At 34.7% G+C, this 22,408-nt stretch overlaps 1 protein-coding gene and 1 pseudogene across 1 annotated transcript in view; one reads left to right on the forward strand and one right to left on the reverse strand.

Moving 5' to 3' along the window:
• Window positions 1-906: 906 nt before the first annotated feature.
• LOC141492274 (26S proteasome regulatory subunit 6A pseudogene) lies at window positions 907-2,113 on the forward strand (annotated as a pseudogene).
• A 121-nt stretch (window positions 2,114-2,234) lies between these two features.
• Window positions 2,235-22,408, reverse strand: part of LOC141492275 (sodium leak channel NALCN-like) — a 121,878-nt gene continuing 101,704 nt past the window's right edge. The window contains exon 5 of the mRNA XM_074192774.1: window positions 2,235-2,442. Coding sequence (XP_074048875.1) covers window positions 2,235-2,442 — 208 coding nt within the window. The remainder of the gene's footprint in view (window positions 2,443-22,408) is intronic.

Consider the following 22,408-nt stretch of genomic DNA (forward strand, 5'->3'; position numbering starts at 1 on the left):
GATTGATAAATGGGGGAGATGGACACATTCCTGAGAATAGGTGCTTTACCAAGATTCAATCAACTACCTAGAAAATTTTATTTTATATTACATATTTTCTATATACCATTACATTATATTTATTTATTATATTTATGTTTATGGTTTTATATTAATATTTTATTATATTATATATCTTCTTTATACCATTTGTTTTCCATCCTGGTCTTTTAGTATAACTAATATTACTTTAAAATATGGGGACCTTGAAGACTATAGAGCACAAATAGAACAAATGCCAGACTGCTGATGACAGCATTACAGAGAAGGTAATGAAGCTCTTTCCAGTATCTAGACTTCCTAGTAGTTTTTCCCTATAAGAGAAATAGTCTTAATTCTTCAAGGAGCAGCAGAATTAGACTAATTAAATACAATGATTTTACAAATTAGCTAAGCTATTTGAGGAAATAATGATGGAATAACTGTAATTCAAATAACTATAAACCTCCATTAAGTGAAATTTCACTCTTCGACACATTTAAAGGTATGTCATAGGACTAGTACAGATTTGTTGAAATATTCTCCTGTCCTGTATTGACTGAGTGATGATAAGTTATCCAGAAGAATGGTAATATGAGAGTAATATGCAATTACTTATTATACTGTTATATATTACACTAATATTATATGCTATACAAAATTATGCATTATATACTAATATTATACTATATACTATATTATACTAATATAAATATAATATGATAAGAAGGTAATGAACCAGAGAGAGATGAATTTATACTCTATACAGATTTTTTTTACTTTTACTTTCAAATTCAATATAAAAATGCTGAAAAAGTTAAACAGCATCGTTTGATAGAAAGGACATCAAGCAGGAGAATGTGGTATCTGTGTGTGACAAAACTGAGCAAGATGGAATTGGGGAGGAAGTGCTCAAAATGTCCACAGAGGAGATTATTCAACAGACTCGTCTGTTGGACAGTGAGATCAAGATCATGAAAAGTGAAGTGTTATGTGTAACACATGAACTGAAAGACAAGATCAAAAAGAACAGTTAAATGATTAAAGTGAACAAGACTCTGCCCTACCTCATCTCCAATGTCAATGTCATCAAGCTGCTATATGTTGACCCCAATGACCAAGAAGAAGATGGTGCAAACATTGACCTTGACTTCCAGAGAAAGGGCAAATATGCCATGATCAAAACCTCTACCCGATAGACCTATTTCCTGCCAGTGATTGGTTTGGTTGATGCTGAAAAGTTGAAGGCTGGAGACCTGGTGGGAGTAAATAGAGACTCATACCTTATCCTGGAGATGCTGCCCACTAAGTATGACCACGAAATGAAGGCCATGGAGGTGGATGAGAGGCCCACAGAGCAGTACAGCGACATTGAAGGGTTGGACAAACAAATCCAGGAGCTAGTAAAGGCAAATGTATTACTGATGAACCATAAAGAGAAATTTGAGAATTTGGTGATTCAGCCTCCAAAGGGAGTGCTGCTGTATGGACCCCCAGGTACTGGAAAAACACTGCTTGTCTGTGCTTGTGTTGCCCAGACCAACATCACTTTCCTGAAGTTGGTCAGACCCTGGCTGATTCAGACATTTATCAGGGATGGAGCCAAGCTTCTCCAGGATGCCTTTGCATTGGCCAAAGAGAAAGGACCCTCCATCATCTTCATTGATGAACTGGATGCCATTGGCTCCAAGCACAAAGTTCAGAAGACAATGCTGGAGCTCCTGAACCAGCTGGATGGGTTTCAGCCCAACACCCAAGGTCATTGCTGTGACCAACAGGGTGGACATCCTGGACCCCACCTTGCTCCACTCAGGTCATCTGGACCACAAGATAGAGCTCCCAGTGTCCAGTGAGGAAGCCAGAGCAGAATCATGCAGATCTTTTCCCGAAAGATGAATGTGAGCCCCGATGTGAACTATGAGGAGCTGGCTCGTTGCACAGACAACTTTAATGGGCCCCAGTGCAAGGCTGTGTGTGTGGAGGCAGGGATAATGAAACTTAACAGGGAGCCACTGAACTCAACTATGAAGACTACATGGAGGGCATCCTGGAGGTGTAGGCCAAGAAGAAGGCCAATCTGAAGTACTATGGCTGACCAACTAGGACACCCCCTGGCCTGAGCTTAGAAGCCACTCATTTCTCTAACTTGCTGGTAAAAGTAGTAACAGTGAAGGTGTTTGGGGTTGTTTTTCTTCCAGTGGGAAAAAAAAAGGACATCAAACATAAATGTCAAAAGGACTACAATTATAGTGAACACTTTCTGGGTGAACTTTAGGCTTTATGACTGGCAAGGTTCCCTTCAATTCTAAATCTGTGATTCTCTGAATACTGGCTCTGGCACTTTCTCCTGACTGTGTGACTATGGTTAGGTCATATTCTATCTGAGATTCATTTTCCTCATCTTCAGTACTTGTACAAACAACCCTGAATATTGTGAAAAAAAGGTTTGTTTTTTAATAAAGCCTAAAATACCATATTAATGTGAGGTCTTGTGGTCAATAACAAAAAATCAAACTATCCAATTATGCAAAGCATCCCATTCCTTAACCCCTCTAGATCAACAGACTTGACTATCATGATGTAAGTTCTACAAATGTAAGAAACATTGACTATATTTATACTTTCTGTAAACCAAATAATCAGGTCTGAATAACATAGGTGTTTAATTTTTCTTGAACTGAATTGATTGTTTAAAAAAACCATCAAAAATTTGCCTCTCTAATATATCTTAGGGCAGAAACATAATTATGATTAAAGATTTCTTTTCTATAGGACCTAGCCCAGTACCATAAAAACTTAAGAGTGACAGTTTTGAATTCTGAAAAGGAGCCAGAATATGTCATAGTTTCCATGAAGTAAAAGATCAAAAGATTTGTTGTGAAATATCTGCCACTTCATTAAAAACAAAAATTACCTTTACTTTGTTATAATTTTCCCTATCTTCTGCTCCTTTCCATTTTTTTCCATTTTAAGTAGAGAGCTTTCTGGCTCCTAAGGAAGAACTATTTTCCTCTCTCCTTAGGTGCATAACAGTGAGGGGACCCCATCATCAATGATTCTGCTCAGTACCTCACAGCAGAAAGCCACACAGTTTTTACAAATGAGATTTGCCTCCACAGGTGGCAACTTTGCAGTTAAGTAGGCCTTCTTGACATCTACTGAATTTTCTTAGGGTTTTTTTTCCCCTGTACCTTTCAATCCATTTAAATTACATTAAAAGGAAGAGAAAATTGGAGAATCCTCAGGATTCTAAAATCAAATACCAGCTAGCAAACCCCAGGCTTTCTTTTTGGGTTTGATTTCAAGTTTTTTTTTTTCCCGTCTTTGTTTTTTAAGTGAAACAGCACACTCCAGGGCATTTAAAATTCTATAGTTATTTGGTTTTTAGCTTTGTATGTTTTTAGGCACTTGAAGTACTTAGCAATGTCACAAGGTATAATTCGTGCTGTGTACTATTCCTTTACAATACTGTTTTTTTGGGGGGTTGTTTTATTTTTTTAAGTCAGCTCTTCTAAAATCAGCATACTGAGTGAGAAAAGGAATAATTATTGAAAATTATTGTTCCATTAGTATATAGTTTATCACCTTTTAGAACCTTAACTTCAAAGAATTGGTCTATTACCTGAGCTCTTCTATTTTTGTGTTTGTTTCCAAGGTTCCCACTGCTTTTTATTGCAAGAATGCAGGAGTTCTTTCCTGGTACCTTATTCTTACTTTTGGATGTATTATCCTTTTTTTCATGTGTCCATTATTTTCTGAATGACAAAAAATTATAAAATATTCATCCTCTGTTCATAATGACTTTCTCTTTAATTTTATTAACACCTGTTATATTATATCCTACATTTCCCCATTCTATTTGCAAATATTTATTAAGTATATATTTATTATGTACCAGGAATGTTCTATCATCTTTATTATAAACACATTTACCCCTGGTCAATTCAAGTTACCCCCAAAATAATAAGGAAAATGTTTCTTTGTTTCAGAACTTGACAATGTTCAGTTCTTGGAAATGATGAGAGTCCTAACATTGCTAAGGATCTTTTGGTCATGATGTAAAACTTTTATTGAATCTTTCCTGCCCATTTGTGTTATACTGTTTAATCTTCTATAATATCTTATTGTTACTTTTTTCCTCTCCAAGTTAAATTCTTATTCTAGGTATTGGTTATCATCTGTCCAAATTATAACTACATTCCAAATCCCATGCCCCTGTGTCTTCATATTTCCCAATCATTCAAAAGCTTATTCATGGGGGGGGGGGCAAGATGTCAACAGAAGAAGAGCTTCTCTTAGGTGCGCTCTCTCTCTCTCTCTCTCTCTCTCTCTCTCTCTCTCTCTCTCTAGTATTTCAAGACTCATTAAAATAAGAACTCTAACTAAATTTTCAGCAGAACCCACAGAGGGAGCCAGTGAGGCAATTCTACAACCCAAGGTAACCTGGAAAACAGTGGTAAAGGCTCCACTCCATGGGGTTGGAGGGGTGGCCCACCAGGGTGCAGGAACTTCAGCCTCCTGGAGGCAGCCCCAGGGCTCCTGGGAGCCATGAATTATGGCAGTGGGGGCAGTTTCCTGACCTACGCCCCAGGGAGCACCAAGCACAACTTGGAAGATCAGTGGGGGAACCTTTGCCAGAGTGAGCATGTGAAGTCCATCCCTCAGGGCACTCAACAAGCAGCATGGTCCACAAATCCAGGAAATGGAAACAGGCAGAGCCAGTAACCAGGAGATTCCAGACAACTGAGCGTTGAGTGTTCAGCCTAGGTAGGGGTGGAGAGAGATTTCTGCAGTCTGTCCTCTGTACCTGAAACAGGACTCTGGGGCTCTGACCACATTCATATTCTGATCATAATCTAGGACCCCCATCAAACAGCAGCCCCCCCACCTCAGCCCCATGGCAGAGGGGTGCACTTGTGGCCATTCACAGACCAGGAGGGAGGACAGAGCCTCACACACGGAGATCCTTGTGTGTGTGGGAGGGTCCCAATAATACTCAAAAGCTCAGGAAGCACCCCAAAGCCAGACACAGGCTGGGGAAATAAGTAAACAGAGAAAAAAGAGGAACACCATTGAGAAATACATTGTCTATTATCCCAAGGAAGATCAAAATACTCAATCTGAAGGAGAGGAAGTACAAGCTCCTGTATCTAAAGACTCCAAGAAAAATGGAAATTGGTCTCAGACTATGACAGAGCTCAAAAATGATTTTGAAAATCAAGTGAGGGTGATGGAAGGAAAAATTGGGAAAAGAAATGAGAGAGATGCAGGAAAAACATGAAAATTAAGTCAGCAGCATAGTCAAGGAGATCCAAAAAAATGCTGGAAAAAAAACATGTTAAAAACCAGCATAGGTCAAATGGATAAAACAGTTCAAAAAGTTACTGAGGAGAAGAATGCTTTAAAAAGCAGAATTGGCCAGATGGAAAAAAAAGATAAGAAAGGTCTCTGAGGAAAACAAATCCTTCAGATGTAGAATGGAACTAAAGGAAGCTGCTGACTTTATGAGAAGTCAAGACATAATACTTCAAAATCAAACAAATGAAAAATTAGAAAAAAATGTGAAATATCTCATCGAAAAAAAACAACTGATCTGGAAAACATATTCAGGAAAGATAATTTAAAAATTCCTGGGATACCTGAAAGTCATGATCAGGAAAAGAGGCTTGACATCATTTTTAAAGAATACCTACAGGAAAATTACCCAGATATACTAGAAGCAGAGGGCAAAAATAGAAATTGAGAGAATCCAACGATCTCCCCTGGAAAGAGATCCAAAAACAACAACCCCCAGGAATATTACAGCAAAGTTCCAGAACTCCCAAGTCAAAGAGAAAATATTTTAAGCAGCCAGAAGGACAAAATGCAAATATTGTGGAGCCTCCAGTCAGGATCACACAGTACTTAGCAGTAACTACATTAAAGGTTCATAGGGCTTGGAATATAATATTCCAGAAGGCAAAAGAACTCAGAATGCAACCAGGAATCAACTACCCAGCAAAACTAAACATCATCTTAAAAGGAAAAAGATGGACTTTCAATCAACCAGGGGAATTCCAAATGTTCCTGTTAAAAAGACCAGAGCTGAACAGAAAGTTTGATCTTTAAATACAGGACTCAGGTGAAGCATAGAGAATGGAGGAGAAGGGGAAAATATGAGGAACTTAATGATGATGAACTACATGTATTACTGTATAGAAAAATGATACTGATAATATTCATAAGAAACTTCTCATTTAATAGATCAGGTAGAAGGAGCTTATATAGATGAAGCACAGGAGAGAACTGAATCTGAAGATATAATATAGTGTAAAAATGGAGTCAATGGATAAAAGGGAAATTTAATGGGAGTAAGACAGAGAGGTGGAATAGGCTAAGATATTTCATATAATAAGATTTTTTTATTACAATGAGCTACTGTAATGATATGGAAGGGGGAAGGTGAGGGAGAATGAGGAGGTGGCTTGGAGAGGAAAGCACATATATATACTCAATGCGGTATAGGCATCTGGAGCAAGAAGGAGAGAAGGGGAACAGGAGGAAGGGGAAGGATGTAAGTGATGGAACAAAGGGTGAACTTTAGGGGAGAGTGGTCAGATACAACACATTTTCTTTTTTACTTCTTGCAAGGGGCTGGGATTGGATGACCTGTCCAGAAACACAGGGCCAGGTAGTTGCTGGGCCTTATGGGTAGTATGTGGGCTCAGGGCCTCTCGGCCCCAGGGCCAGTGATCAGTAGGCTGTGCCACTCAGCTACCCTACAGCACATTTAAGAAGAGGGACAAAGTGAGAGCAGATTAAAAATATAGTATATGGTAGTGGGGAGGTATGAATAGAGGGAGTTGCAATCATCAATGGCAACAGTGGAAAAATATGGAAGTAGCTTTTGTGATGGACTTATCATAAAGAATGTGATCCACCTGTGACAGAGCTGGTGGCATTGGAACACAGACTGAAGCACATTTTTATTATTAGTATTATTAATATTATTATTATTTGGGGGGGTGCAGGGCAAATGGGGTTGGGTGGCTTGCCCTAGGGCTGCACACTGGGTGATTGTTGAGTGTCTGAGGCTGGATTTGGGCCCAGGTGCTCCTGACTCCAGGGCCTGTGCTCCATCCACTGTGCCACCTAGCTACCCCTGTTATTGTTATTTTTTTATTTTAATTTTAATTTTTTCCTCTTTCCTTTATTGCTCCTGAGGTTCTATATTTTTGGGGGAAGGGGGGGAATTGCGTTTACTCTTAAACAAGAATATTTTCACAATGTATAAAAATCATTTGTACAACAATAAAGGAATGAATTAATGAATGAATGAATAAATGAATAAGTAAATAGAAATCTTCATCTTCTAGCTATGTTAGTTAGTCAGTCTTTTAAGATTTACTTATTGCTTATTGGAATTATGTTAAGCTCTGATGATAGGCAAAAAATGTTCCTGATTTCAAAGGTCTCAAAAATATAAAAAAGACAAAAATGGAGCAACTTTGCACAAACCAGATATGTTCAAGAAAAATTGGCAGCAGTTTCAAAAGAAAGGTATTAAGATTAAGAGACATAGGGAAAGGCTTGCTGCAGAAGGGAGAAATTTAGTGGAGATCTGAAGGAGTCAGAATGGATACAGAGATGAGGAGATAGAGCTTTCCAGGAATAAGGGATAACCAGTAAAAAAGTTGAGAGTTGATAGATGGACTATCACTTAAAAGGAAAAGCAAGAAGGACAATGTCATCAGATCAATATATTTAAGATGGAGTAAGGTGTACTAGAAAGGTAGGAAGGAGATTGGTTACATAAGGGATATATATATATATATATATATATATATAAATATATATATATATATAAAATTAAAATTCTATAAGTAAAAAGGAGCCACCAGAGCTTATTGAATGGGGAGTGTGCAGTGTTCAGACCTCTACTGTAAGATTAGAATGAAGAAAAACTTAATCCAGAGAGATAAACTAGAAGGCAACTGCAATAGCCCAGGCATGAGTTGATGAGAGTCTGCACCAGGGTGGTACATAAGTAAAATCAAAAGTATGTTTATCAGTAGTTAAATAAAAAGGAGTAACTGTTCCAATGCTTCATAATGGCATGAAGTTGATAAAAGGTTCTCAAAAGCTGTTGATATAGAGTGGAAGGGAAGGTTCACAACTCCTAGAATAACTTAATCAAGATTATTTGCATTTTATATGAGAATCAGCTTGTGGTTAGTTATTTTTCAGAGTCTCATAATCAGGTTGACAACTAAATGCTCTTAGCCAACAGAAATCAAAGAAATCATGAAGAAATGTCTACTATTAGTTGTAACCTTTTTAGAGAGAAAGAAGAAATATAACAATGGAATCAAAAATCTTTGAAAATGTTAGCTTCTTGAGAGGAAGATTAATTTTGTTTTAACCTATTTTTCTTTGCCTTTGTATTCTTACCATTTAACACATAGGAGGTACTAAATAAAAGTTCAGTGAATTAGTGAATAAATGAAAGGCAACTTCCATCTTGGCTTTTAGTATCTTCTTCAGTTTATCTCAGTGAATGAATTCTATGTAGTGCTTAATCCATAGTCTCTCATGAATCCCATCATTATAACCAAATAAATTTCTTAATTTTTAATTCTTCCATTTTCTAAGTGACTTCTTATTCATGGAATGGATTCCAAGTCCACATTTGCAAATCTACATTTTTTTTTACCTTTTTCAAAAGCATTTACATATTTCCAACTCTAAGAACAGGCCAGTTATATGGTAAAGTGAATAGTGTGCCAGGCCTGGAGTTAGGAAGATCTGAGTTCTAATTTGACTTAACAGCTGTGTTACCCTGAGAAAGTCACTTAACCCTGTTTGTCTCAGTTTTCTTAACTACTAAATGTACTGGAAAAGAAATTGTCAACCATTTCAGTTTCTTTGCAAAGAAAACCCCAAAAGAAGTCACAAAGAGTCAGACATGATTAAAAATTATTAAACATCCCTTTAATTTAGAAAAAAGACTGATATCTTGTCTGATCTTACTATCTTTTATACTTTATGTTTTTTCTTTAAGGATATGATTTCCCTCTCATCATACTCAATTTGGATCAATGTAAAGACTGACAAATTGCTTTCTGTGGGGGGTGGGGTGAGGGAAGTAAGATGGGAGAAAAATTGTAAAAACTCAAAATAAATAAAATCTTTTATTAAAAATGACTAAACAACATATTTCTAAGTATACTTAGCTGATTAAGCAGAATTAAAAGAAAATATTGTAACAGTCCCTACATATTCCCCTTTCAAAATTACAACCAGAAAAATATCTCTACCTAATCAAAATCCAGTAGATAGTATAAATAATCCATTTATCCACAATTTAAGTTGGTAAATTATTAAAGTTTCATATTTTTCCAAAATTCCATATGTAAGATGTATTTAGTTTACATTCAAGAACATAGTTCAATATTAAAAAATTATAGTTATATGGCTAAAAATTTTGTCAATATTTTCATTATGAAAATATTTTTAAAATATTAAGGAATCTAATAATAATTCACTGAGGAGACCCACAAATACATTTCTGAAACTTTATAATTTCACAAGTTTGCAAATCCTATAGAAATATGGAGATGACAAAACAGCAATACATTCAGAATTCCTGTGATAAAATTAATTTTATCACTTTCACCAGTAAGAAAAAAAAGTCAATTTAGATCTTTTTTTGCACCAATTCCCAAAAAATGTTCATCTTTAAACACCTTATCTGTAGCTCACTAATTCAGTTATCTTTAGCTTAGGCAATCTAATAAATTAGTAAATTAATATATATTGTATCTTTGGTTTATATACTGTTTTACCTTAGCAGAAATAGTTAATGATTTTTAATATGTATTTTTCTATCTCAAATGATTTCATAAAACAATGCATTAAAATTATGAGTTCTAAATAAAAGCTGAAAGAAATTTTATTTTTGATACTTTTGGAGTCTATAAATATAAATTTATCCACTAAAATTGAGTCTACTGGGATGGTTTACTTAACATGAACTTTCATTAACAAATGCATCAATAATTTCAAAATTAATCAACTAATATGTTGGTTTGCTAGATCTTCACATCAGTGACATAAATAATTAACATACTAATTTTCTTAGCAGATGACAGGCTTAAACAACTCATAATTAAGGATTTCAACCATTTGTCATAACTAGGAATAGTGTCTCTAGAGTTGTCAAGATTTGCCAAACATTTTACATATTTAATGGCATCATCTGTTGATATTAAAAGCCAATCTGTATGCAGAATTTCTCAAAGTGAACACAGCAATCCAATCTCACTAATTCAGCAAAAGCACAGTATGTTCCTGGACAGTGATTCTCAACATGCTTTGTTCTTAGAGAAGCTCTTTTTTTTTTTAGAATTGTATTTTTATAGTATTTAATGATAATATTAACATCATTTACTAGAATGACAAAAAAATAAATTACATGATGTAACACTAAATAGAATGAATAGTTTCACACACAAATCATTTTACTTATTACCATAGTTTAAGCAGGTTAATGCAAAATTCTTCTATTATATTTGTTAAAGAAAAGATGAGAGATCTTGTTTTGGAACAATGAAAAAACATTGAAGATTCACTAAAAGGGCAATTAAATAAGAAGCCAATATATATATTCACTTATTTAAAATGAATGTAATAAAAGCATTACAAACACTAAATTCACCCTCTTCCTCTTTGCTTTGACATTCCAAATTTTATTCCTCTTTTAAGTTTCATCTCAGGTTCCATTTCCTTCTACCTCATGATCTTTTGTGGCACATATTTTCCACACAATATTTTATTCTATGTTCATATGTCATACAAATTATATGTGTTCATTGTGAATATTTCCCCAATCTTTAGATTTCCTCTTTGTCGCTGCCTTTTAGAATTTTCTTATTCAAAATTCAAATATCATTTGCATAAATAAAACCTTTCCTGTTCTACCTAACTACTGGTACTGTCTCTCAGAAAACTACATTTTAAGTAATTTTGTGTCTAATCTATATACATATATATATATATAATTGCTTATCCAGATAGAAGTAAGCTCCCTGAAATCATATACTATTTCACTTTGTCTTTTCATATCTATTCATATTTTCATATTTTAGCCTTCTGTAGGTACTTAAAACTATTTGTTAAAGGATTTCTTTTCTACTGGAGTGGGATTAACTGCAATCAACCAGTTTTGCTATACTATTTATTACTCTTTGATCTCCATTTTTTCAAAAATATCTTCATGTTTGAGAGAAAATGATTTTTAAGTTCTCAGTCTAAGTATTCTATGGAATACTGGTTATTGTTATTGAGTCCTTTCAACCATGACAGATCCCATTTGAAATTTTCTTGGCAAAGATACGAGAGTGGTTTGGCATTTCCTTCTCCAGCTCATTTTACTGATACGGAAACTGAGTTAAAAATGATTTGCCTAGTATTACATAGCTAGGAATTGTCTGAGACCATCCAAAGTCATAAAGAAGACTCTTCCTCATTTCAGGTCCAGTGTTCTACCCGGCTGCCATGACATATTTATATCTCAATATTTGGCTCAATGAAATGTCATAGAAGGTATTTAAATATTGCATGAATTAGATGTTTTTTAAACCATACACTTATAAAATATTAACTAATTAAAAACATTATAATAATAGGATTACAATCAATGAATTGCCTAGCTCTGTCTCTCAAGGAGCACATTTTTTTTCCCTTTAAATATCACTTGATCTTATAATGGTATTGAATATATAGCTTTTGCTTAATAAGTATCTGCTGTCTAAAATATGACAAAACATTTATTTGATAAAATAATGCGGGGGCGGCTAGGTGGCCTAGTGGATAAAGAACCGGCCCTGGAGTCAGGAGTACCTGGGTTCGAATCCGGTCTCAGACACTTAATAATTACCTTAGTTGTGTGGCCTTGGGCAAGCCACTTAACCCCATTTGCCTTGCAAAAAAATAAAATAAAATAAAATAATGCAATATAATGGAGACTTGATAGATATTTGTTGAACTTTGGGCCAATTAGTATTTTTCTAAAAAGAGAAACATTCTAAAACCATCAATCAAGAAGATTTGGCAAATCTATAGGGGGGAAAAATCAGGTCATTTTTACTTTGAAGAAAAGTTAGAGAATGAGCAGTGAATACCTATTGGGGCTCCCTTTCTTCCAATGGTTTTTTTTTTTTATAGAAACTCCATTTTTTGTAAGGGAAGACATTTTTCTCCAAATGAATAGTTATTTTTTTTTAATTGAAGGGCCCTTACTTATGTGCTATATGCTAATTTGGCAACTATTTCATAACATTATCCCTGCTGTTTTTTCATCCATTGCTGTTCATAAACATGAAGGTTGCCTTTTTTATCACATATCAGTTCTTAAGAATTTATCTTATCTCTAATCTAATTTAATTACCTACAGAAAATCAATTCTATCACTCCCAATCTTGAACACCCTCTCATCCACTTATATAAATCCTACCCACCCTTTAAGAATCTGCTAGTCATCCCTCCTACACCAAAGCTTCTCTGATGACTCAAACTCTTCAGCCATTTCTCCTTCCTTCAAACTCCCAGAATACTCATTACCCTTATCTCTCATTTGGCAATTTACCTAATATTTCATAAATTGTTAGTTAATGAGTGTTTGTTTTTTCTGTCCAATGAAATAGTAAGTACTTAGATGACAAGGATGATGTTTCAGAAACAATTAAATCCCTCAATTTTAAGTGCTTAAAAAAAAGATTTTTTTCAAATCATAAAACAGGGATCTGGAAAATGTCTTACGTTCACTAGGTAGGTGATCATGTAACATGATATTTCTTTTTCCCTTGTAAAAGAAGGATAGCAGTATATACTAGGTGAATCAAGAGATGTTATATTGAGAATAATCTATGAATGTGTATACATTATAATTTGATACTTGAAGGGACCAATTCTCTAATCAATGTAAACACTCCTCCCAAAGGTTCAATTCCTACAAGTACTTCTCATCTTGTTACTGTTGTCCACATTTCCAATATTTTGTGTTACTAAAGCAAATGCTTTACTATAGCCATCAAATAGAAAACCAGGTGGATTGTGTTGTTCTCTGTACCTTTGGGTCAATTATATTGGAAATATGTAATGTACAATAAAATACTATTTGTGAAAAATATTTTTTCATTCCAATACCTTCTCAAATTTTCCATAGCTACACTAGCAAATTCTTGTTGTGGAAATTTTGAAGAGACATAGGAAAGAAGGTATATAGATCAACAATTCCTTATCAAGTGTCTATTGCCATTTTCTGATAGAAGTAATGTCTGAGATTATTCAAGGCAGGAGTATTCTCCCAATAAAGTTTATAGATTTTTTAAAAAAAAAGATAGTCTTATTAGCACATTTTTCTTTATTTTCTAACACTCTAACACTGTAACAGCAAAAGGGTATTTTTCAATACAAAGGGCAACCCTGTATTTTTCTGTTTTATAAGTTGCCTTGGCTAATGAATTAATGGCTTCATGGCCTTCTCACTAATTATTGAATTCCATGTATTTAGTGAGACTTGATCCTTAGAAAACCAAAAATCAGGGGTGGCTAGGTGGCACAGTCGATAAAGCACTGGCCCTGGAGTCAGGAGTACCTGGGTTCAAATCCAGTCTCAGACATTTAATTACCTAGCTGTCTGGCCTTCAAGGATTAAAATTAAGAAACAAAGGAAATGTTTAGCATAAGGTAGAATGGGTTTCAGAGAAATCTAGGTTGTTATATACTAAGAAAAGAAGAAGACAGATTTGAGCCAGTGGGCACTAGCTACTTAGCCAGAAGCTTCTAAATTCTCTACTCTAAAGCATTTGACGCCTGGGACTGAACAATTTCCATTTAGAAACAAGAACTTCATAACCAGGACCCTGGAGGTAATAAATTACTCCAAAAAAAGAAAAAGACAAGCCAAAGAAATTATCCACCAAATCCCAACCAGGGCTGTTGTTATTCCTATGGTTGAGAGAAGCTGTTTTTCTTTAAAAAAAAATCAAATAAAAAGTCTTTTTTAAAAAACTTAAAGAGCATTGAAGATAAAACTAGAGTTAAAGATGCCATTTGAATCAAAAGTCATATTAAGCCAGAAGTAGGAAGCAAAAGAAACTCCAACCACAATTACTGATCAGTAAGGAAATTCTGATAGCAGGCCAATGGGAGACAAAAAGTTGTTGCCAGAAGACAACTATGGTCTTGAAATGGCAGAGGCAGCATGAGTTATCACTTTACGTATGTTCTCTGGTCACATAATTCCCTGTGTGGGTGCCTCTCAGTCAATGCATTCTGGTGACACATATTTTCTACATAAATGTGTCCTGAATATTTAACTCCACCTCTGTTCACTCTTCCCATTGAAAGCATATATACTTGAGAAAGAACATGCACCAGCTTCTGCAGAAAATGCATTATTCCTCCTTTATTATGTGATCATTTCATTAAGTTCTTTTACTTTTAACTTAATGTGGATTCTATCAGTGGCATATATATTTGTAGGAGCTTTTCTGTTTTCATGACCTAGGACTCTGATAGATGACTTTATATTATATCTAGCCTGGAGCAAGGTAAAACACCAGAAACTGTGACACTTTTCTTTCTAATGTACTATTTTCCATATTAGAATATACCCAAAGCTATTATAGTTTGGTAGAAGTTAACATATACTTTGGAAACCTCAAATCACATCCATGTCACAGTGATTTTGATATGTTATCTGCTTTTTTTGTGGCCTATCATTTACATTGTTATTGTTCAGTCATTTTCAGCTGTGTATAAAAACTCTTTATGACCTTTGTGTGAATTTTTTGGATAAAGATATGGGAGTAATTTCCCATTTCCTTCTCCAGCTCGTTTTACATAGGAGAAAACTGAGGGGGGAAAAAAAGGCCCAGGGTCAAACAGTTGGTAAGAGTCTGAGACCAGATTTGAACTCATGTCTTCCTGACTCCAGGTCTGGTACTCTACCCACTGTCACCTACCAGCTATTATTTGCATTGGAGAGAATCTAATTCAACTTTCTATTTGTGGAATTATTAAGGTTTTCTCTGATTCTTACAGATATACCTGTTACATAGACAGCTCCCCATTTTCTGAAAGACTTGGGATTTTTCATCAATCTGAAGGCTTTGGTTTTGAACCTACATCAAGATTTTTGTCAGTTCCTTTGTAGAATGTTTTTCTCCTATGGGCCTATTCTGCTTTGTTAACTCCAGAGTCAACTTTTAACTTTATATTTTATGATGCTTTTTTCAAAGTTTATTGGAGCTGATATATACTTTGGCTCTACCAGTGTTTGCTATCATGTGGTATTTCTAAAGATACATTATCAACAAATACTGAAATCTTAAATTCAACCTTTCAAAAACTGAATTATTTTCTCTTTACCTCCAAACTTTCCATTCTTCCTGATTTCCTCTTTTATGGTTAAGAGTACTACCAATCAGGGGGCAGCTAGGTGACACAGTAGATAAAGCATCAGCCCTGGAGTCAGGAGGATGTGAATTCAAATTTGACCTAAGATACTTAATAATTGCCTAGTTGTGTGATCTTGGGCAAATCACTTAAAACCATGGCCTTAAATAAAAAAAAAGAGTACTACCATTCACTTATAATCCAAATTCTCAATGTAGTTGTAATTCTTAAATACTCACTCTCTTTCAACACATATCTAATCTGATAGTATATCTTGTTTATTCTACACTTTTATTAATGTCATTCATATATGCCACTTTCTCTGATACTGATATCACACCCTCAATTCCTTCTCCCTGCCCCCCAGTAAATGGCTTCATTATCTCACATCTAGGTTATTGTAATAGATATTTTTCTTTGATGTCCATGTCTCTGGTCTTTTCCTATTCCAGTTCATCTTTCACTCATCTATATCAAAATGATCTTCCAAAAGTCCAGTTCTGATCATATCACTCCTCCCATAAAATAAAGTCCAGTGGCTCCCTGTTTCCCTTAGGATTTTCTATTTGGTTTTGAAAGGTCTTCATAAATTGACTTCACTCTACCTTTCAACATTTCTTATGCTTTACCGCCCCCCCCAGCCACCTTCACATTATTTGTTAACTAGTACCACTGGCTCACCTTACTATTCCTCACACAAGACTCTCCATTGTTCTCCATGCCTAGAATTCATTCCCTCCTCTCCTCTGCTTCCTGATTTCCCTGATTTTTAAAGACTTGGCTAAAATCTTGCTTTCTGAAAGAAAGGAGTCTCTTAATATAGGTGAGTTCCCTCTAGAATTTCTCCAGTTTATCCTGTGCATATTTTTTTGTATATACTTCATTACATATCATTTCCCCTCATTAGAATGTGAGTTCCTTGGAGGCAGAGACTATTTTAACCTTCCTCTGTTTAGTCATCAGTTAATATAGTGCCTAGTACATATGAAATCTTTTGACTTAATTTAACTAAGAAGGAGAATGATCAATGAAATCAATAAATTAGGAAGCATTGTTATGCATTTTATAGTTGTTCTGTGCCAAGTACCTTCATTGGAACATGGAATAAGAAGATCAAGACAAAAACTCAATTAGCCAGAACATCCCAGTTTCCAATGATACAAATTAACTCAGATAATATGTATAAATATTAACATCTTTAGGTGCTATTTAGGCCATTCATCATGTACCTTCTGTTTTTTTTTTTTTTAATATTTGTTATTGGTTGTGATGTATCTCAAAACTTTTCAGGTTTTGCTTGTCATATAACAAGAACTCAAGGAATGCCCACTGAGTTGACTTGAATGGATAATGTCTGCACATGAAATGTCAGGAATTTGGTCATGGTTAAAAAAAGAGACAGTGAATGGGGGACTTAACTTTATTTCTGTGCTTTTCTATCTCCATAGAAGAACAGAAAAGTAAAATCTGGACATCTCCAAAATCAAGGACTATCTGGTAGTCAGAATGTAAAAAGTCATAAATTCTTCTTTCAGTAAAGGTCATGAGTAATGTGGATTCTCAGCAAAAGGTTCTGTTTGTTAAATCTATTATTATTGTAAACTAAGAATAATGTAAGCCAAAAGAAAACACATAGCCTGAGGCATGACAGCAGTGACCTGTACAAGGCTTTACAAAACCAGGATTTTTAGGTAAAGTAACCTTGATATAGCACCCAAGTGTCTGGGACCTGAGGCCAGTCCTGAGCTAAGGAAACTGAAAAATACCAATCTGGACTAACATACTCTGCAGCATTTTCTTTCTTTGTTTTCTAAAATTACCACATGGATTTGGGGGTGGGAGGTCATTATAGGGATCCATGCCTAGACTGCCCTAATAAGTAAGTCATTATTGAACCACTTACATAATCAGTCTGGAGCTCCCAGCTCATTTCTTTGGTGTTAAGCTGAATCCTTTATGTACAAATGATGCAAGGAAAGATGTAGAGAATTATGAATGTAGCAGAAACAAAATCTGTAATCTTAAAGGCTGTTAAATGTTGTTAAATTGGGTGGAGTTCCCCTACTCTTGACTCTTGAAATGTAAATTGACTACCATTGCTTCACTGTTTATTGTAAAATTTGTATCCTGATCTCCTTAGGCTTCAACCCTCTTTCTAATTCTGGGTCCTATAAAGGGGAAGGGAATTCACCTTTTGCCCTCTGGATAAGGGACAAGACTATAAAATTCTGGGTTGGACTCCACTAGGAGCCAGTCCTCTCTCACTCTCTGGGCCAGTCAACTCTACTTGACTGTTCTTTTATCTCTGTCTCTATCACTTTCTTTTGTGTTGTACCTTCTTTTAATAAATCTTTATTTTTCTTTCCACACCTGAATTCCCAGATCTGAAGGCAGAATCGAACTAGTGGCAACACTAAAGCCTTGAATACCTCATTGCTGGGAATAGTTATCATGGCATGATCCTTATATCGATAGTGGCCAAGGATAGTCTGGCCTTCAAGGATTAAAATTAAGAAACAAAGGAAATGTTTAGCATAAAGTAGAATGGGTTTCAGAGAAATCTAAGTTGTTATGTACTAAGAAAAGAAGAAGACAGATTTGAGCCAGTGGGTACTAGCTACTTAGCCAGAAGCTTCTAAATTCTCTACTTTAAAGCATTTGACCCCTGAGACTGAACAATTTCCATTTAGAAACAAGAACTTCATAACCATGACCCTGGAGGTAATAAATTACTCCAAAAAAAGAAAAAGACAAGCCAAAGAAATTATCCACCAAATCCCAACCAGGGCTATTGTTATTCCTATGGTTGAGAGAAGCTGTTTTTCTTTAAAAAAAATAAAATAAAAAGTCTTTTTTAAAAAATTTAAAGAGCATTGAAGATAAAACTAGAGTTAAAGATGCCATTTGAATCAAAAGTCATATTAAGCCAGAAGTAGGAAGCAAAAGAAACTCCAACCACAATTACTGATCAGTAAGGAAATTCTGATAGCAGGCCAATGGGAGACAAAAAGTTGTTGCCAGAAGACAACTATGGTCTTGAAATGGCAGAGGCAGTATGAGTTATCACTTTAATGTATGTTCTCTGGTCACATAATTCCCTGTGTGGGTGCCTGTCAATCAATGCATTCTGGTGACACATATTTTCTACATAAATGTGTCCTGAATATATAACTCCACCTCTGTTCACTCTTCCCATTGAAAGCATATATACTTGAGAAAGAACATGCACCAGCTTCTGCAGAAAATGCATTATTCCTCCTTTATTATGTGATCATTTCATTAAGTTCTTTTACTTTTAACTTAATGTGGATTCTATCAGTGGCATATATATTTGTAGGAGCTTTTCTGTTTTCATGACCTAGGACTCTGATAGATGACTTTATATCATATCTAGCCTGGAGCAAGGTAAAACACCAGAAACTGTGACACTTTTCTTTCTAATGTACTATTTTCCATATTAGAATATAAGTACCTTGAGGGCAGGGAAAATTCACTTTTATATTTGTATTGTCAGTGTTTGGAACATAGTAAGTGTATAATAAAGGCTCTTTCATTCAACTATTGTAGGCTATGGCTGCATGATGCCTAGTATAGTATCTTGGGAATGGAGTACCTTTCTCTAGATATTATGCTTCCTGCCTACAGGAAACACAAGTTACTAACTGGGTATTTTAAATAATTTAATAATTTTTAAAACTTAGGCAAACATATTAAAAAAGAAAATTGAATTTAAATCTGGCATAAAATAGGATAAAATGTATGTATATATCATATTCAGTACAAATCCAATTTTCAATAAAGCACATAATTAGAACCTTAATCCAATGTGATGGAGCTTATTTTCTTTTCAATTTTTAAGGACTAAATGGAAAAAAATGTCTAAAGAAAGAAGTTCATCTGAACAGGAATTTAAAATTAATTTCATCAGGTAAAGACCAAGAAGGAATTTTATATTTGCCTTTATTCCTCTCTAGGCATTGATCATATCATTAATTTTTTTCCTAATTAAACCTGCATACAAATGGGTTTCTAATAACAACAATTTAACTCAACAGTATAAAGAAGATTTCATAGAGGCTCAGATGATCAGGCCATTTGGACTAATATCAAAAGTTGTGAGTCAGACTAATATAATAATAATAATTACAAACAGGAAATTGTCACTTAAGTGGATTTTGTGAAAATACCCAATAGGTTTATAAGTAGAGCTGACTAAAAAAAATTCCTCTTTAAGGAAATCATTGAGCAACAAGCCTAAATCTGAGAACCAGAATTTAAATTTGATAAAATATAAATTTTTCCACATTAAAATCTTCATTCAAAGTGTCACCACAGTTTGGAAGTGGCAAAAGTTTTTTGGACTTTCTACCAAAATAAAAAGGATTCCAGAGATTGCCAGGGAATGACCAACCAAACTCTTTGGAGATACACTAATGACTAGCTGCATATGTTGACTACAAGGTAAATAAAATGTTTGTAGCAATTATTAAAGATTTACTAAATTATAGGGTTGTAGAAATCAATGTCAGTAGGAGTCCTTACACAGACATCATCATAGATCCTTAAAATATTTAATAATAATAATTTAATAACAACTAGTATTTGTATAATGCCTTAAGATTTGCAAAGCACTTTACCTACATCGTCTCTTTTGATCCTCAGAACAACCCTGTGAAATATATGCTATTCATTTCATTTTACAAAGAAGAAGCTGAAAAGCATTACTGATTCATGTAAAAAAAATTTCATATACAAAATATATACGTATGTATAAAATGTCGTATGCCACCAAGCAAAGCATTCCTCTATTTATGTAATTATTTATTCCTGTCTCATAAAGGACCAGAAGTTCTTCTTCCAATTTAAAGGTCTCTCAAGGCTTCCTTGACTACAAATATAATATCTGAATTCTACCCTCACACCAATCAGTCAGTGTAGTGTCTACTTCTCTCAGCAGGGTTCACTCTTAAAATCCATCCCCTTTCTTCTTTCCATCAGCACAGGTCCCTCTCAAATCTTTTCTAAGTCTGAGTACAATAAGGATTTAGCCTCTTACTGTTCCCTTTCATTCTTCATAGCCTGCCCCTATTCTTCCTGTGGACCTATGACTAGCTCCCTCCTTAACCTTTGCAGAGTAATTACATACAGCTGCAAGCTAATTAAGCATTCCAGGTGTCTGTCCTCCCTTAGGTTAGATTGCCACTCAGATTAGGACACAAGGCTGTTACAGTTTGGGTGAGATCTATTTTGAGCTGCTATTTCCTTACATATCAGAATTCTTTATGGAATATTGGGGGTGGGGTAAAATAATTAAGTTTAAAAAAATGAAAAGCAATTTCTTTTCAAAATAATCACAAGTAAAAAAAATAGTTAACATCAGGAAAATAAAAAAGACAAGAAGGTTTGTAAAAGAATCAAATTTTTTTCATTCCTATCACAAAATAGGATCAGCTGATACTTCAAAAAAACATGTAATTGGTAGAGGGTTCATTTTTTTGAAGAATGCTTATTTTCATATGATCTAAAGAGTTATTCTCTTGTGAGTCAGGCTTTTCTCTGAAATTAAACATGGTCTTTCAGTTCAGACATGAAATAAAAGGCCAGAGCCTGCAAGAAAACAGGTCAAAGCGCAAAGAAATCACGAAGAGGCCAAGTATGAGTGTTAATAATAATGAGTAATGAAGCACAATGGGTAAATATCTTAGTTATTAAGCTCAACTATTGAGTAACCTGAGCAAGTCATCTAATCTTTATGAATCCTCAGTTTCAGCATTTGGAAAGTTAAGGGATTGAACTCAAAGATTAATTTTTTTTTACCTGAACTGCTACAAAAGTGTGATAGATTGTCCAAAATCTAAACTTCTGCAGACAAGGATGCTCACTGTCATACATGATTCAAAAAGTCTAATGTAAGCCTGGGGAATGTAAAAACAGATGAAATTATACATATGTGTATATAATATATATATTGCAAGGCAATGGCATTAAGTGGCTTGCCCAAGGCCACACAGCTAGGTAATTATTAAGTATCTGAGGCCAGATTTGAACTCAGGTACTCCTGACTCCAGGGCCAATGTTCTATCCACTGTGCCACCTAGCCACCTCAAAATATATTTCTATTACACAAGCACACTATACTATTAATATGATATTTTATATTCTTCAGGGTACAAAATTAGATATTTATAGCTAAATACCATTATTACTCTGGTCCTAAATATAGTAATGTTTTAAAAATCAAAATCCCTCTTTCCCTCCTTGATCTTTATTCATCAATTTGGCACTTATAATTAATTTATAGTGGGATTGGATTTATATGATTATTTGAATTTCGGTTCCCTAATATTCCCTCCTCTTCCAAAAAAATTTCTAAAAGGCAGCATGGTTTGGTCAACAAAATGTAAGAAGTAGAGTCAGGAAAATCTAGTTTCAAGTATCCTCTCTCATATATGCCAGTTATGGAATCCTGGAGAAGACATTAAACTTCCCTGGATTATCTGTAAAATAAGAGTCAGCATGAGAAAGGTCCCTTCCAATTTTAAATCTATGACTTTTTATCATTGAAATTCTTTTTTTAAATAAATTTTTGGGGTGGCTAAGTGGCGCAGTGGATAGAGCACTGGCCCTGGAGTCAGGAGTATCTGAGTTCAAATCTGGCCTCAGACACTTAATAATTACCTAGCTGTGTGGCCTTGGGCAAGCCACTTAACCCCATTGCCTTGCAAAAACCTAAAAAAATATAAAATAAAATAAAATTTTATCTTGAATATTCCAAATGAAATTTAAAACATTTTTATCATTCATTTCTTCAAATTCTGAGTTGCAAAGTTTTTCCATTTGGAGAGTGGGATCTATCATACCAAAGACTACAGAGGGATCAAGAAAAATGAGGACTCAGGAAACACATCCTATGACAGTGGTTTTAGTAGAATGGTAAGGATATGATAAA

This window comes from Macrotis lagotis, chromosome 6 (genome assembly GCF_037893015.1).
Source record: "Macrotis lagotis isolate mMagLag1 chromosome 6, bilby.v1.9.chrom.fasta, whole genome shotgun sequence".
In the NCBI taxonomy this organism is placed as follows: domain Eukaryota; kingdom Metazoa; phylum Chordata; class Mammalia; order Peramelemorphia; family Peramelidae; genus Macrotis; species Macrotis lagotis.